The 18502-nt window shown below is 39.4% G+C and overlaps 2 protein-coding genes across 2 annotated transcripts in view; both read left to right on the forward strand.

Moving 5' to 3' along the window:
- LOC145999145 (uncharacterized) overlaps positions 1–8775 on the forward strand; it is a 155721-nt gene extending 146946 nt beyond the window's left edge. The window contains exon 5 of the mRNA XM_083136077.1: positions 8686–8775. Within this exon, the coding sequence (XP_082992203.1) occupies positions 8686–8775 (90 nt within the window). The remainder of the gene's footprint in view (positions 1–8685) is intronic.
- Positions 8776–8779: 4 nt separating this feature from the next.
- On the forward strand, positions 8780–9910 carry LOC145999146 (uncharacterized). Its single transcript, XM_083136078.1, has 2 exons — positions 8780–9556; positions 9677–9910. Exons 1-2 carry the CDS (start codon positions 8819–8821, stop codon positions 9908–9910), a joined length of 972 nt encoding a protein of 323 aa, XP_082992204.1. The 5' UTR covers positions 8780–8818.
- The last annotated feature ends 8592 nt before the right edge of the window (positions 9911–18502 follow it).

Raw genomic sequence — 18502 nt, forward strand, 5'->3', positions numbered from 1 at the left:
CTAGCGGCAGCCAGAGAACTACGAACAAAAGACGCACGCCAAGCAACAGTGCAGCAAGTTCCAACGAGGATGATGGCAGTGGCCAACTGAAATTAATCAAAAAAGAAGAAAAAACAGCTTCGCGGATAAAAGTGATTACTAGTTTCTCCGTATTTATATACTACCGCGTCTCTCTTTTCCCAATTATGAAGACAGTGTTGTTTACAATAGCTTTCTATAATTTTTCTTAGCCAAGTTATCAGAATTATCGCAACTGTCTGCAAAAACCAAAAATTTCCGAAGTCACGAAACAAGAAGTGACCAGCATTTTTAACAAAGTCAAGTTTTAGAAAAGTAATATCTGCTTTGAATTTCCCCTGCATAGGTGTTAGAACAACAAAAATATTAAAAATTCAGTAGGGACTAACCCATATGCATTCTGGACAAGAACTCTGGTCTTAGTACAATTTCTGTGAACTAAAAGTAGATGAACATCATAATAGATATTATAGTAATCATAATTTTCCCACTTATTCAACATTTGTAACAATATTATGTGTACTCATATTAGTGGTAACTTGTGTTTTAGGGCCAATTGTCAAGAATATATCTGTATGCCAGCTGAAATATGTTTCATACACTCTACACTGAAACCTGTTTTTTTTTTATATATATTTATTTTTATTTTTTTTACTATTAAAGATATTACCTTTCTGATTTGTTAATATTATGTTTGACATATATGAATTTATGTATCAATTTTCATTGTGGTAAAACCTGGGACTCCCTATCAAACAGTTACCCAAATTGAGTGTCTTTTTCATCACAACAAATTAGTTTCTTTAAAGATTTTTCTACTTTCTGGATAGGTAAAAGTAGTAATATACTCATTTTCTGTTAGGACTGTCCTTCTCCTCTCCAACAATACTTAAATCATCACAATACTCCACTTAGTTTCTGAGATATGAAATGTTATGTGTCACCTAGTGTGTTCGTTCGTCCACCTAATTTCCGAAAATCTTCAAATTTTCAAAAATTTGTAACTTTCAAAATACAGAGCATTCCCTGACATTCGCTACGAGACTCGGTGGCAAGCGGCCCGGCGTCAGCGCTTGTCTTTCCCGGTGAACGGGTCCGCGACAGTCGGCTATTAAAATTACATTTTTGATATTGTGTACTAACTTTGACTACAGAAGGTGTTGAAAGTGATGTCCTCTGCTGCAACACATTCCTGGCATCTCGGAAGGAAATTGGCATTTACATGTGCAAGTAATGTGTAATTCTCCCGATTTCTCGTACAATACTCTCTTTTAACTCACGGATGGTGTGCGGATTGTCTTTGTATACTTTATTTTTTAGATTTTCCCATTTTTCTTTCCACTTTTATTCATAACTGACCCTGTTACTCTAAACATTTTTACGAGGTTTAATATAGTGGTCCTATGTGGAACGGGAACACCAGGAAATTTCGTTGCAAAACGTCGTCGCACTTCTCCACAATTCCTCTTTCCGAAGTAACACTCGACAACATCCTTTGTTGTAATGTAAACTTTTGTCGTGCCATATTAAGCCACAATCTTCAACACACGGACACGACACAACACAACTTCCGAGGGAGGATTATACTGGCGTCAGTCTGCAATGTCAACAGGAGGGGAAAGAGAGCGAAAAAAACAGACTGTAGTGTGCAACTGTCGTGGACCCATTTACCGGGAATGACGAGCACCACCAAGTCTTGTAGCGAATGTCAGGGAATGCTCTGTATTTGTTGGACAAGTCTAATATTACATATTTGTCATATTGGATCGAGTATCTATTGGTAAAAAAAATGAAGCAAATCCATTACTATGAACAACCTGCTCTATATGATTTATCGCGGATTTACCCAAACTTGTTTATAGTACACGGTGCGGCAGAGGAAATGCATGTTTTTCAAATGTCAATAACTAAGTATATTTTCAAGTTTAAAAAAAAATTAATGACACACAAATAAAGCTAGTATAATGCAGTTTATGTTGACAATTTCTGAATTACCTCCGAAAGATAATGTCAGTCAAGTGACGCCCTTCCTTCTGTATGCACTCTCGCAACATCTTTTCGAAATTCTGCATTGCTCTTTCCAACATCTCTTCCTCCACATTAGCAATTTCCAAGCTAATGGAATCTTTCAGTTCCTGTATGTTGCGGGGTTTGTTTATGTAGATCTTTGATTTGAGATAGCCCCACAAAAAAATAGTCTCATACTTACAAGTCAGGTGAGCGAGGTGGCAAATGGATATCACTAAGATGGGAACATGTCGATCCACCAGCATTTACGCTCTCGCTGTGTGGGCTGTGACACCATCTTGTTGGAACCAGATTTGCTACATGTTGACTCTTCGTCTGCGTAGTTCCGGAAGCAGGAAACTGTTCAGCATGCCAACATAGCGCACTGAATTCACTGTAACAGAGGTATAGTTGTCTTAAAAAAAAATAAGGACCGACGATCCTATATTTGGCAACACCGCAACACACTTTTGCTTTGGGCTGTGGAGAGGTCTTTGGTGTAACTCTTGTAGGTTCTCCGACAGTTTTGTTTATTCGCAGTCCCATATAACTGGAAATGTGCTCCGTCACTCATCATTAAGACCGTATTGCCACCAAGAATGTCAAGCATTGTCTCACAAAAGTTTCTTCACTGTTCGAAATCCCCTTGAAGCAGCTCTTGCACTATAATTATCTTGTAAGGATGAAACTTTAATTCCATGTGCAGGATGCGATGTACAGACCGATCTGACACCCGCAGAGCTAAAGCAGAATGCCTCAGGCTTCTGAGAACCGCCACTCTCACCCACTCGACATTTTCAGTGGTACGCACAGTTGCGTGAAGAAGGTGGCTTCCTTTTCATGACACCCTGTTGCTCTAAACACTTCAACCCATCTCAGTATTGTGTTAAGATCAGGGATGGTTCCATGGTGCTCCACATTAAACTGTATACAGAAATGGCACTGAACTTTAATTGCAGACTTTGTTTCAATAAAAGTTTCAAAGACGATCACTCGATGCTCCGAGGGTCCACGGCACCATGGCTACTGCAACTGAGGTTTGTTCTCTTCACAACAATGAGGTCTGACAATCACTTATTTGGCAACACTGCACCAAAGATGAACACTCGATGCTCCAAGGTCCAAGGCACCATGGCTACTGTAACTGCCCAATCTAAGCTCTCTAACTAACAAGCGGTGTGAACCCTTCTTGCTGAGTACTAGCTGATTTAAAAACATCCATTTCCTTTGCCAGGAACTGAAAGATTCCATTCGCTTGGGAATCGCTAATGTGGAGGAAGAAATGTTGAGAAGAGCAATGCAGAATTTCAAGAAGAGGTTGCGAGAGTGCTTACAGATGGAAGAGCGTCACTTGACGGATGTTATTTTTCGGAGATAATTCAGGAATTGTCAACATACACTGCATTGTCTTAGCTTTATTTGTGTGTCATTATTAGAGCCCGGAGGTTCAGGCATTTATTTTCGTTAAAATAGGCAGGCAAAAAGGCATTTATAATGTGGGAAATAGGCAGTAAAATGAAGAAAAAAGGCAAAATAAACCGAAAAAAGGCACATTTGGAAGTCACTTACTTTTATCTATAATTTCTGGCAAAATGTTAAAATCTACATTGGGGAGAGCATTTCAATTTTCTCCATCTTGATTGCACATAACTGCAAGGTGTTTTTTAAGTTCTCAACATTCATTGATAGTCATCTGTCAGAGAGAATGTTTTTCATAATACAAAATGATCTTTCTACTTCGACAGAAATTATTGGAGCATACATAAAACAAGCTGGAGTATATTTGGGTAACAGCATTTTCACCTTTTAGAATATCACATATTGTTTTCAATTGTTTTAATTCCCCCTTTGCACTCACTACCCGTTTGCACTCTTCCGCAACAGCTGACCCCTTTTCTCCTGGCACTTCCATCATCTGCTGCATAGATTCCTCCAAGATTTTCATGGATGCTATAAGAGTCTCACCTCTTTTTTCTAGCTTTGTAATTGTCTCTGGCAATGCACCATAATGTGCAGAAGTAGGGAATTTGAGAATGACTGAGCTATTGACGAACCATTGGCTCTCTCTAGTTGTTCTGACGTGAGAAGAAATGACGAGGATTCTCCGAATGTTGGTTCCATAGTTCCTAAGATGACGTTGGCTATGTAGCGTCCCATAGCGTCAGTACTTTCATCTATTGAAATCCAGATCATCCTTCCAACAACTTCAGCAAGAGTTCTTGGCAGAGTCTCTTCGTAGCAGACCCTTAAATATGTTTTCCGGAGCTTAGATTCCGACGGAACCGTTTCTTTAGTGTATTTCTCCAGAAATGTCCTCAGTGACTTGTTTTCCACTTTCCAGAAAGGTATTCCTGCTTCCATGAAAGCTTTGCACAGTTCAAGAGAAAACTGACATTGCCTGTTGGATGAAGTGCCCACTGTTGAAATTAGTGATATCATCTTCTTCTGTCCGATCATTTTAGCAGCTGCAGATTTATGTTTTGCTGTTGACACATGCTGAGATATAAAGTATTTTTTCTCATGGTTGATTGTTTTTTCACATATCTTGCAGAGCAGAATAGTACTGTCTGTCGAAAATGTGCAGGTGTTCAGCAACAGGTTTTCAGCAGTCAATCATGCACAAGGAAATGTTAACCGAAAGGCAATATCCCAACTCAGCATGAAATACTTTTTCCTCACACTTTTCTCCTTCAGCAATGTTGAAACATGGGTGAGTTCAATATTACTTAAATAAGGCGAAAATTATTCACATAATAAACGGAAGAAAAATAAATGCCAACAACGTTTTTTGGGAGAAAAATAATTTATATACACATTTTTTTTTAAAAAAATGGTTAAATTTAATTGAAAAGGGCAAAAAAAGGCATTATAATTAAAAATAGGCAGTGGTGTCCCAAATAGGCAAAATGAAAAGGCTTCTAAAACATTCGAAACAACATAAAAAATGTATATCCAGAAAAATTTTATCAATATATGCAGTAGATAAAAAGAGGCATTTTGCCAAACTTCCGGGCTCTAGTCATTATATTTTCTTTAACTTGAAAATCTACTGAGTTATTGTCATTTGAAAAACATGTTTTTCCTCTGCCGCACCCTGTAGTTGTATGTTAGACTCAATTCATTACATGGTGCAGGCTTTTAACGGAATCCAACTTGTGCTATGCCTTTTCAGAGCTAAGGCACGAAGCAAGTAAGGAAGCTTCGACACAATAAGCTCCCGCCTGCATAGAGGGACCATTGTAGCTAGGAATTTTATTGCCCTAAACTGAACATACCTTCTCCCAACTATCAGGCAGTTTGATATCTCACATGTATACATATCTTGCAATGTTTATTATGTAGAAAATCATTTAACACAGCAGACAACATGACACTAATATGCTCAAACTTATGTTCATAACACAAAAGGTGCTTCTTTTAGGAGATGGAACTCAGCTTGATTCCTTTCTCCACTGATGTACTGAGTAAAAGACTCTGAATAATTTAACATATAACTTAAATATTTTCTGATAATTTTCTCAGATGTATTCTGTCCTTACAAAGAAAATTGGAAATGCAAAAAAAGTGTGTAGCTTTGCATATAATTCATGTTGTTAGAGAAACAATTTATGAAACTATTTTTTTTTGTCACGTATTAATATTTGTCAAATTTTCATAACATGAAAAATATTCATGCACCCAAATTTACCTAAGTTTGAAATAGCTGGTATAAATGTTCTTATCTCTTGTTTCAAATAGTGCCAATATTTATAGTTTACTCTAATGTACAGTAATATTAGGCTTATTGTGTCACAAGTTTAATAATTAGTGCTCAAAGGAGGTAGTGGATAAATCAGTTATTTTGTGATTGCAACATACATTTTTTGGTATTGATTATGTTAATGAAGTGAAGTCAGGTGATATTACAAAGGATGAATGTCATGGTAATGTCTTGTAGGTATTTTAAATGATATCTATATATATTGGCTATATTGATTTAAATAACCAAGCCAAAATTGGAACTTACTCATGGATGCATAGAGTTTATTTTTTCTCAACAGATTGTAAATGAAAATTTATTGTACCAAGAGTGGAGATTCTTCTCCAGTGAAACCAATTTGTCTTCAAGACACTATTTTATGTTTTTCTCTGTATTCAAATTGGTATCAAATATACGTATGTGGATTTGTCCCATTGCAAGAGTTTTTCTATTTCAAATTACTTATTCATTGTCCTTTGATGAATGTCTGTAGCACAATTAATCCTAATGCAACTATTTATGCAATTTATTCAATATTGATTCACTTGTTGAAGTACTACTTGAACAAGTGAAACCAAGCAGTGGCAGATGATGCAGCAACATCAACGGCCCTAGCAGGCATCAGCAAGAACTCACAGACCGGAAGCCCACCAGATGAGCAAGTACAAGTACCGATTTGGAAAGTGACAGCTGTCATCAAATTAGCCCAGCAATACTCACGGACAACTCTGTTATGCCGTTACTCATGGGTGAATGTAGCACTCACCCCAAGTATTTTTCTATTTCAGCCAATCAATGAGTTCTGGATGTGATAATCTCACATTCAATTTTTTCTTCTTTTTTTTCGTTTTTTTAAACAATGACATTAATGTTGTCCATATCATAATTATAGTATTCAGAATGATAACATTGTTACTGTCCTGAAGAGTGATCTCTGTGATTAATGTTGTTTGGGGGCAATTCATTAATAACGAGAGTTCCAGGTGTGACTAACACGGCGATAAAAAATTGACCCAGCAACATACAACTTTAAAATTCTGTGAATTTTTACAACTTTTTATCCATCATATTATTTTGGTAAGATGTAGATTGAAATATTTCATCTCATGTGTTTATTACAGTGTAACCGTTTTTTATTTTTACTGTTATTAATTATTATACATGTTCTGGTTGTGGCCAATGTGAATACCTCGTCTGTTAACCCCATTTAATACCATAAAACTTTCCTAATACTTTAACTCAAGTGTCAAAGGGGAAAAGGACCTCCCCAACTCCTAAATTGCAGTAGTAACCAACTTTATTTCTGAAAATTATGAGTTTATTGAGCATTGCTTGTATACAGTACAGTCTATATGTAAAAAGACAACCTTTACCATTTTTTGAATTACTCTTTGCTGTTAATCTGTGTACTTAAACCATTCCAGGAGAAGTAACTGTCAAATTAGTAACTCTGTGTCATGCAACGTCTTCGTGGGGTTAAGACATACTTTTGGCATGAGCTTGGGAAACAGTCTGGTTTGATTCTACAACAATTGGGGTCAGCATAACAATTTTTTTCCTCCTGAGATTTTGGACAATTTATGAGACCGGTGGCCACCCACCATTTTGAGTAATTTAGGAGCTACGAATGAATAGCGTAACCCGATCATGGGAGCACAACAATGAATGAGGGTTCTTCATGGTGACCAAACTTCACCCCTTAACTAGTCGGATGATCAGTCACCTCTTCTTCTAGGCCTCCCCGATGGTGCAGTGGTATCGTCGCCGCCTCGTAATCAAGGGGTCCCAGGTTCGATACCCGGTGGAGGCACATAGTGGTTCAGATTCAACTTTAAACTGTAAGTCCAGTCCCAATTAGCCTTACTGTGCAAAAAGTGGACTTAAAACACCAACTCAAACTCACCTCTTCTGAGGCATGTGGGAGTGAGGCTGGCAGTCAGTTGGTAGACCCTGACTGTCAAGGGCTGTTGTACTACAGGGGTGGGGAAGTAGTTCCTCAGAAATACAATATTTATAAGGAAATCTGCTTGGAAGTACACAAAACCACGTCACTTACATTCCAATGAATGGAGAAGAAATAATATTTTTTATCTCTTGCAGACATCTCCCATTCCTCTTGACCAGCAATGTATTTTGTACAAGATTTTCCAAATGGTTCCAGACACATAACGTTTATCAATTTTTTGGAAGATTCCTGAGCGACAAATACAAATGTATTTCTTCTTCCTGTTAGTTTTGTCACTGAGCAATCCCATGATCATGCTTTCAAGAGCTCTTCGTCTGGTTCAGTACCTGGGAATTTGAGATCAAACTCTGCAACATCCGACTTTCCCTCAGAATCAGAAAGAAAATCATCTGCAACATGTAAATCTGAGACATGAGTTTTTTATGACTTGCTACTTTCTGCATTTAATTCATGTCATACTTGATAATCTATGCAGGCTTTCACACCTTTAATTTCTCTTTCTAATGAAGGTGATATAAGCCATTACACCACTTCAGTGACATATGGTACCGTAGTATGCCAAATTAATGCTTACAGTAAGGTAAAGAAGTCAATTTTCATGTAAGCATGGGTTACTTTCACATTTCATTCACTTTGGTCCAGAACAAAAAAAATTCTCCTCAAGTTTGAAGCACCTTAATATCCTCTACACTGAAGATTTTGTGTATCATGAAATAAATGGAATTTCGAATGTATGTGATCACTATTACAAACATCGTTATAGTGTTTGCTCAAGTTAGGTCAAGAAAGGCTTCGGTTCTAAAAATGTTAGTATTGAACTAATAACATATTTACATTCTTACAAGTATTGGTCAATGAACAGTCTATTCTACTCACCTTCCTTTGTCAATGATGTGCAAGTATCAATCATTATTTTAGAAGATGATCTACATTTTATTTTATTTTATTTTTTCAGGTACCTGAACAACAGCTATATGGAAGCACAGGTCCAAGATGTCCCAAAATCTCTTACACATTTGCCAGAATCTGCAGGAAAATTAAGTGAAGATCAGCCAAAAGATAATAAGGAATGTCTCAGTGAAGAAAGAATGTTAAAGGTTGAAGCTTCACAACAATCCTCTAAAACCAAGGAAGATATAAATGAGGGCAAGGGTTATGACAGGAGAGAGCACAATATCATTTCCTTCAGCAGCAAAAGTTTATCCCACAAAGGACAATTGATTACCGATGCAAGGGTTTATACAAAGGAGAAACGTTTGCATTGTCCAATTTGCAACGAAGTTTTTGTCCATGAATCATCTCTTAAGGTGCACATGAGAGTTCACACCAAAGGGAGTACTTTTAATTGTTCACTTTGCAGCAAATATTTTGCCCGTAAAGATCACTATAATGAACACATGAGAGTACACACAAAAGAGAAGCCTTTCCATTGTTCAATTTGTAACAAATGTTTTTCCCATAAAGATACCTTGAAGTCACACATGCAATTACACACAGAAGAGAAACCTTTCCATTGTTCAATTTGCAACAAGGATTTTTCCAGTAAATTTTGCCTTAAGAGACATACAAGAGTACACACAGGAGAGAAGAAACCTTTTAATTGTTCAATTTGCAACAAAGATTTTGCGCATGAACCATATCTTAATGTTCACATGAGAGTTCACACCAAAGACAAACCTTTCAGTTGTTCAATTTGCAGCAAAGATTTTGCACAGAAAGGTAATCTCAGTGTACACATGAGGACACACACAAAACAGAAACCTTTCAGTTGTTCAATTTGCAGCAAAGATTTTGCCAGTAAAGATCACCTTAAGAATCATATGAGAGTACACACAAAAGAGAAACCTTTCCATTGTTCAATTTACAAAAAAGTTTTTGCCAGTAAAGATTACCTTAGGAATCATATGAGAGTACACACAAAAGAGAAACCTCTCCATTGTTCAATGTGCAACAAAGATTTTGCCTATAAAACACATCTTTATGTTCACATGAGAGTTCACACCAAAGACAAACCTTTCAGTTGTTCAATTTGCAGCAAAGATTTTGCACAGAAAGGTAATCTCAGTGTACACATGAGGACACACACAAAACAGAAACCTTTCAGTTGTTCAATTTGCAACAAAAAAATTTCCCACAAGAAATCACTTGCTGGACATTTGAAGAGGGCACACGCCAAATAGAAACTCTTAATGTTATGTGCACATTGGAATAGTGATTTTAAGCAGTCTATGCTTCCAAATCTTATTGCTTCGAAATCTGTTCAATCTGTGCACATCTTGCTTGGTATAGTATTCCTGTGTCAGTATTATAGAAATTGTTGCTGATGTCTACAACTCGGGTACAATTGTTTTTTTTAATTGAGAAGGATGTCACCCTTTCTTTAATATGGCACTTAACAAGTGGGTCATTCCACGTGAAATGAACCAATTGAAAGACAAGAAGTTGCTTCATAACGCGGACATTGATCTTCATTTTTTTTAATGATAGATACTTGGTCCAATATGACAAATATGTAATATTAGACTTTTTCTACAAATGTTTTGACAGTTACAATTTTTTTTAAAATTTGAAGATTTGTTTGGATGGACGAAGGTGACACAAAACATGTCATATCTCAGAAACTATGTGGAGTATTGTGCTGATTTAGGTATCGTTGGAGAGGAGAAGGACAGTCCTAACAGAAAATGACTATATTAGTACTCTTACATACTCAGAAAATAGAAAAATGCTTAAAGAAAGCAATATGTTGTGATGAAAAAATGCTCCACTTTGGGTAATTGTTTGAGAGAGTCCCAGGTTTTATCACAATGAAAATTCTTACACAGCATAATCAATACATGTCAAACATAATACAGTCAACTCTCGATTCAACGACCTTTCACAGTTCCTGGGAAAAGGGTCGTTATTTCAAAGGGGTCGTTATTGGAATTTACACCAATTTTCAGCTTAAAGGGAGCTCAAACGGACACAAAGATGCCTAGGAGATGGTAACACCATTTATCTTGGTAGTTATACAACCTGTTATGCACAGGATGCATGTTGTGAGAAGGAAAATAGAATGATAAAGTTTTCACAAGGAGATTTTAAAATAATGTTACTTTGTTTCAATTGTGCACAGTCGTTGCTTTTCCAGGAAATTCTTACAATTCTAGTTCATGAGAAACCCGTTTGCACTGAGACCAATGGAATGGAAAACAATCTGTTGCTTATTGCAACCAAAACTGGAAGAATCTTGATACCAGTCAGACTGGCGCCAGCAAAAGTCTGGAGATAATCGGGCAGAATGAATGTTGGATTTTATATGGGTCTACTTGAGCATTGTCTGTTACAAGATTAACTGGTAAGATTAGATCTCTCGGGAGAAACAAAACAACCTCTCTAGGTACCAGACAAAAAAAAAAATAAAGTCAGGGCTGTAATTTTCGTTCTGGTTTGGCTGTGTAAAATACATCGTAAAAAAAAGTCACTTTGCTTCAACCAACTTCATTCACCCTCCTTCCCCATTCCAGGGAGCAGTCCAAACTCCTTCCTTGACTTGCATTGTAATCCAGCATGAAAAAGGAAACTCCAACTTGCGATCTGTTTTCACCCAATGCTTATTCTAGGACACATCATTAAACAGCGTGGTAGTCGATAATCATTCTGGTTTGGAATTGAAATTCACTTTAAACTGTATATTTAGTCCCGATTAGCCCATCAGCATAAAATGAACTGAAAACAAGCTTTGTGAAACTGCGCATTTTCACATATCAAAATGGTAGATCGTTACTTACTCTCACCTTAATCGACGATTTAATGTTGGATTAGGAGTATTCTCGATGTCAAACACCCACCCCTCTTAAGATTTTCCCCATGAATAATGTCTTTCTAATCTCTCAGCTATCATTCCTACATTGACCACTCTTTTTTTTTTTTTTTCTCCACATGAATGGTTCTGAAGAAAAGCGGATGCAAATTAAATTTACAGATTTGCTTATCAGAAGGCATAGAACATGAAGTTATTTTAACTCTTGTTTTCCTTTCTGGAGATCGAATTTCATTATCGTCAAATCAAAACAGCTTTGCGAGATTCAAATCAATAACTTTTTCATTCGCGCTGGATGAGTCATCGCTGTTATCGGCAAGCAAGAGGTTTGCAGATGCTAGACAAAACACTGGCGCCAGCTGCATCCTAAAAACAAGGAGACCAGCTGGAAGTTCGAGCAACAGGTGGCAGAAGAGAAAAATCCCAGCATTTTAAAGATAACGCAACTGTCGAAGATGGAACAGCAGTGTAAAGAAGAAAGAAATGACCCTTGCTTTACGTTTTACCATGCAACAGACAATAATATGGGCAATATTTCCTATGCAGACAACAACATTAAAAATAATAATAATAATAAATAAATAAATAAAAACTGAATTCTGCAATTATCAACATTGCCGTGCACACCAGTGGTGGAGAATGAGCTGGGGAAAAGGGGGAGGGTCACTTTTTTTTTACTTATTCTATGGTTTTTGCTCGCTTTCAAGAATATATCCAGAACTGGTTGTCCCATTTTAGACGTCAAGAGGGGTGGATCCTTTTTAAACCTCGCCTGTAATCAGCCCGCATCAGCAAGAAAATCGTGGCTGAAACAATCTGCACCCCCCCCCCCACGTTTGCTGACAGGAAAAGAGGGAGAAGTCGGTCAGCCAACGGAACACTTATGAAACGTATGAAGTTGGAAACGGGAGTTATGATCCATGTAAGATCGAAGTAAACTTTTGTGGAAACCTGGATGACAACGCATTAAGCGGGTTGACCATATTTAGTTCACCTATGTGGTTTTGATTATATCTAACAGTTTCGCTTTTTTATGAAGTGTTGCAGGGAACAAAGAACACATTTTGAATGAAAGCGGTTACCGGAAGTTGTCGGCTACAAGGCCGAGAGTTGCTCTCTCACGGGAACCTGCTGAACTCTAGGTCAGAGCTGGACAGATGGGCCAGACTTCCAGGCGCCAAGCATCTGTATTTTTGAACATTCCTGCGATCTTATCTCTCAAGGTGGTGTATTTATCGATGAAAGAGCTTGACCTGCCATACACATTGGCAAAGACTGCAAGTCCGGCAGTCATTTCGGGCTGCTCCCACTCTCCCCTGTGAGTTTTCAGCAGCTCTTAGGACAAGGAAACAAGTCAAATCGATTTAAAATAACATCCAAGCACATTCGATCTTCTCTTCTCGCGTATCCAAGAGCAAGCGTGACAAAACAAGCCTGGTGCGTTGGGTAGCGGCAGTCGGGTGCGGGGTAACATTGGTGCACTTGAGGGAGGGGAGGGCAGAGGTCAAGTGCTATTGGATATCACTCAAGCATGGTGTGGTGGTGTCTATTTTTAGTTCAGACCCAATTGTGAGTGGTAGAGCGCTCGTAAAGGGAATGAGTGGAGGAAAAAACAACACATTTTTCGGCCGATTTCCTTCAATTTTTCAACTTTTTTTTTCCTAATTTTTCTAAATTTTTCACGGTTCCCGGGAAAAGGGTCGTTATACCCAGGGTCGTAGAATCGAGAGTTGACTGTATTAGAAAATCAGAAATGTAATATTTTTCATAGTAAGATAAAAATGAAGGCTTCACTGTTGGGTGTATGAAACATTTTTCAGCTGGCATACAGATATATTTTTGACAAATGACCCTAAAAGACTCACAAGTTACCACTAATTTGAGTACACATAATATTGTTAAGTAGGTGGAATGGTACGTTCTGGAAGGGTCCTTTGACCTACTTTTTATTTTACGACGTTTTACGCACTAAACTAACCTACAATGAGAGAAAAAAAGGACAGAAAAAGCTCTGGCATCACTTTTTAAGCTATTTTTTTATCTTTTTCAAATCTTGCTCTTATGCTACCTCGCCTTTTGACCTACTTTTGAAATGACTTACGATATTTTCCTATAAGGCTGTCCTCCCTTACGATGTTTTCCTGTAAGGCGTACCTTTGACCGACTTTTGAAATAACTTACGATATTTTCCTATAAGGCTGTCTCCTCTTACGATGTTTTTCTGTAAGGCGCACGTTCTAGCAATGCTTATTGACCTACTTTTGAAATGACTTACGACATTTTCCTATAAGGCTGTCCCCCCTTACGATGTTTTCCTGTAAGGTCCCTCAGTGTAATCTACTACGTTCTGGAAGGCCCTTTTAACCTACTTTTTATTTTACGACGTTTTACACACTAAACTAACCTACAATGAGAGAAAAAATGGACAGAAAAAGCTCTGGCATCACTTTTTAAGCTATTTTTTTACCTCCTGCAAAATTTTGCTCTTATGCTACCTTGCCTTTTGACCCACTTTTGAAATGACTTACGACATTTTCCTATAAGGCTGTCTTCTTTTAGTGTAAAGCCCCTCAGTGTAATCTACTACAATCTGCTAATGGGCTTCTGCTCTCAGCGTAATCCGTTTTTACGACGTTTTACGGATTAAAACTAACCTGCAATGAGAGAAAAGTGGACAGAAAAAGCTCTGGCATCACTTTTTAGGCTATTTTTTTACCCCCTGCAAATTTTGCTCTCACCTCTTTGAACTACTTTTGAAATGACTTTCCTATAAGGCCGTCTCCTTTTAATGTAAGGTCCCTCAGTGTAATCTACCACGACCTTGCTCTCAGCGTAATCTGCTATGATGTTTCTCGTTTTTTAAAACTCTCAGGTGCGATCTTCTACAATGTGTGTGTGTGTGATAATCAAAATTTATTTTTGTTAAGGAAATCCCTGGCCCCTGCTACGACCTAACAGGCGACCTCTCCTACGATGTTTTGGGCCTTCTGTTACGATATTTTTCTGTAAATTACTCCTCATGATGTAAAAATTGGTATTGTAGCGGTATTTGAAATCGAGTGTGCTGCGTGAAGAGGGAAAAATCTCTTCATGTTCACTGAACAATAGGAGAGCGGAAGAGTACTTCCGGGCTTTTCATCGAAATCGTGGGGTGCGATGAAAAGCCGGGAAGTACTCTTCCGCTCTCCTATTGTTCACTTCAGACAATGGGAGAGCGGAAGAGTACTTCCCGGCTTTTCATCGAAATCGTGGGGTGCGATGAAAACCCCGGAAGTACTCTTCCGCTCTCCTATTGTTCACTTCAGACAATGGGATTGAGCGAGTATTTTGTGATGCGGATTACGCCACTTTACTCAACATTTCACTCCTCGCATCCTCTTATAAGCCGAAGCTGTGCCATGGAAACTTCCATATCATCTAGAGCGACTGTTCTTGCGAGTTGATTCTTGAAACTAACCAAAACAGACGTTAAGGGATTGTGGATGCGATTCGCATGAAACAAGCCAAACAGCCCTTAACGTATTGTTGAAGGAAATATACACTCGCAGAACACAAAGTATAGAAAGTTTTTTTGTTCCTGTTGAGTGTGTGTTCCAGAGAAAAGTAAGTATCTTGCATGATATGTTTTCTTATTGGTGTTTTGTTCTGTGAGTTGATTTTTGAAGCGAGCCCAACAGACGTGAAAGGGGATCGTGGATGCGACTCGCATGAAACAAACCAAACAGCCCCTTAACGTATTGTAGAAGAAAATATACTCGCAGAACTACACATACATTTTAGCATGCATTTTTTGTTTGTGTACCGTTTGTTGATAGGAAAAAATGTGTGTGCGGGACATATTATTAGGCCATTTTTATTGCGCTTGATATCAAGTGGAAAGTGTGGTTCGGATCTTATCTGTTTTAACTTTTTATGCTCAAAAAAATTTTCAGCTCAAAGGTTATGACTATGATTGCAGGGGGCTGTCTGCTGTTTTAAATCCACTTTATGCACAGTGAGGCTAATCGGGACTGGACCTACAGTTTAAAGTGGGATCCGAACCAATGTGTGCCTCCACCAAATATCAAACCCCGGGACCCGCCGATTAGAAGGCAAATGACGCTACCACTGCACCATGGGGGGAGGCCCTGTCTGCTGTGTGGTTGTGTGGTGCTGACCACATCACATATGCGAGTTGTTCTGAATCCAAAAGGCGAGAGAGTTAGGGGAGATCCGTGAAGGCACTAGACCAAAAAGTTACATTGTTGTAGGTCCCATAGGAGCCGAGAAAATCAATGTCTTGGAAAACGTCTTAAGACAATTATCTTAATCTTTAAGAAAGTCGACTTCCGGTCTGTCAAGATGTTACTTCCGGTCTATCAAGAAAATTTTCTTAAGACAAATATCTTAAGACGTTTTCCAAGACATTGATTTTCTCGGCTCCTAATTGAGCTAGGATGATGATTGTGGGTTTGTTGGATAGGTTTTGATGATAACTACTCAACTACAAGCAAGCCCCCCTCAATTTTTTTTTCAAGAATTTCGATTTGATCCTAAAACTCTGCAAAACCTATTGGAGTGCTTTGGGCGTTTTAGATTAAAAATTTTTGTAATGGGTGGTTGTAGAAAAAGTTATTCTTGTTCGACGAAAGCGATATATTTTAAAACTGCTCTGTGACCCTCTCGTTCTTCACGTCGTGGGCAAAGGACTTCTCTGCGACCAGGATGACGCTGCATAGGGTCTCCTCGGGCAACGGACTGTTGAACTCGCAGACGACCTTGATGTTGGTGCGATCGTTGACCACCACCTGCTTTCTTTTCGTGGTGTTGATGACGAACATCGGCCTGCGTGCTTTGAATTCGCTGGGCGTGTAGTACATGTCCACGCTTCCCTCGGTCACGCGTTTGTAAGCCGAGAACGCTTCGTAAAGTTTGAGGTAATCGTCTTTTGTCATGTCGAGGTTGTAATTCTCGCGCGGGAACACTTCGTTGCGTCCATTCTTGAGATAAACGTTCTTGATTTTGCAGTCGTCGAATTTGCTGGAATCTTTCTCCTGGTTGTTATCGCGCCCGGTCTGAAAGAGCACTACGACGAAATCTGGCATGTCGAACTGTATGTTGTTGAACTGCGTCGTCACGTCGAATTCCATGTGACTTCCCGATGCCACCTTCTGTACGCACTGGTAACTGTGAAAGTGAATCGCCACCTGCGGACTTTTCAAGATCTCCGCTTTGTACTTGAGGGCGTAGTTTGTCTCGTATTCCACGATCGGCATTCTCAATTCCATGCTCCGGATGACGCATTTCGCCGCTTCGGGTAAAGTGTTGGCTATCGGCGTGCCGTCGGCGTTCAAGTTGGTGTATCGCATCAGTGCGTCGTTGTCGTTGGCCGCTCTTCGAAAGGTGACGCGCAATCCTCCCTTCCACATGATCTTCTTGTAGTCGGAGAAGAATCCCGGCAGCAGACGCATGGGAAAGAGCACCGTGTGACTTGTCGTCGATATTTTGGTTCCCGCTTCGAACCCCCCGGCCTGATAGTATGCCGCGTCCGTTTTGGATAATTTTAATGTTCCCACTGCCGTCGACGTGATGCCTGGATAGTCTATTCTGTCGATGACGGTACCGTGTTTCCTCACCTCCACCTGCGAGAAGAGGTGAGGCACGAAGTTGTCCACGAGTTTCAAATTGGCATTGGGCGGAAAGGCTTCTCCGCTTTCTTTCTTCACCACGTCGAATTGAAGGTAGAGGTCCGCTCTGTGAGGATGAACGAACCCGTCCCCTACGTCCACGTCGTATTCGATCTCCCTGTTCGCTTCGTTGAGATTGGCGAACGTGCGACGATTGGGAGGGAAAGATTGCAATTCGTAACTTTCGATTTGCTCCATTTTCACTATGCGTGTTATTTATTATACGCTGATCTCCACGATGGCAGTGGTCGTTGCACCTGCGAAATCCACCACCTCTCCTTTCTCGTTCGTCACCACCAACTCTATGTTGTCTATGCGGTTGCGACATACTGGAAAATAGATCGGCGAAGAGGGCGTGTAGATGATCGGTTCCATGAACTCGGAACTTGGTTTGAACGTGGCTATGATTCCCGTCTGCTTGTGACTTCCTAACAATCCGTCCGAAGATTTCGTGATCATTCCTTCCGCCACGTTACAGTGCACGTTCAGAGTCTCTATGGCCAAGAATTTAGGAATGTTGGTTGCCACGTGCTTGATGCCAGCTTCGAGTTTGGTGTCGTTCTCGAAACCTAAAAGTTCTCCCATGGTGCCCAGGTCCACGGTCTCCGTCGCGGATAGGATTTCCACTCTGTGGGTGACCGAATTTTGAGAAAGGTACGTGCCTTTGGGTAACTGAGCTTGCAAAGTGGAAAGATTGTATTGGCCTGGCGTGACGACGATGTGTTCGTTTCCGACGCTAATTTTGTTGTTGTGATGCGTGACGTTAGGTATGAGGTACATGCTGTAGAATGCACGCAGAGCCACGGATTTAGGATAGACGATGTCGTCGTGCAGCGTGAGTTTCAAGATTGAAGATTCGCTCGTGAGATGGAACACGCCCATCCTAGTGATGCTGTTTGAGGTTCCACAATGCTTTCTGGAAATCCTCGATCGTAGGGTTATTTATTTTAGAGAGAAACGCGAGCATGGAGAGGCAGAGATGACCGCAGTTCACGTCTCCGAAATTTTGAATGCGTTCGTCGTTGTAGTATATAGAGGTTTTGTTCGTTTTCAGATAATGAATAAAATTTGTAGGTGGAACACCTCCGAAAGAATCGAAAACGAATGCTTTATCATTATTTTTGTGGTAACATATCCAATGCGTGCCTGGATTTTCTTGACCGTCCAAGTTGACTACTCCGCATTCTCTTCTTTTAACGCTTGAAGGTAACGAGTCGGACATGAAAACTCCTCTGAAGTGTTTGATTTGTAACGGTCCGATCAGAGATTCAATGTCTCGGTTGGTGAGTGCTGTTGTTTCT

This window comes from Lepisma saccharinum, chromosome 15 (assembly GCF_977018435.1).
Source record: "Lepisma saccharinum chromosome 15, izLepSacc3.1, whole genome shotgun sequence".
In the NCBI taxonomy this organism is placed as follows: Eukaryota; Metazoa; Arthropoda; class Insecta; order Zygentoma; family Lepismatidae; genus Lepisma; species Lepisma saccharinum.

Bases quoted from the DNA above. Each gene is read 5' to 3' on its own strand.
- LOC145999146 (XM_083136078.1), top strand. From the start codon at position 8,819: ATGTTAAAGGTTGAAGCTTCACAACAATCCTCTAAAACCAAGGAAGAT. The intron at 9,557-9,676 runs GTACACACAAAA...CATTGTTCAATG, and splicing joins ACCTTAAGAATCATATGAGA to TGCAACAAAGATTTTGCCTA.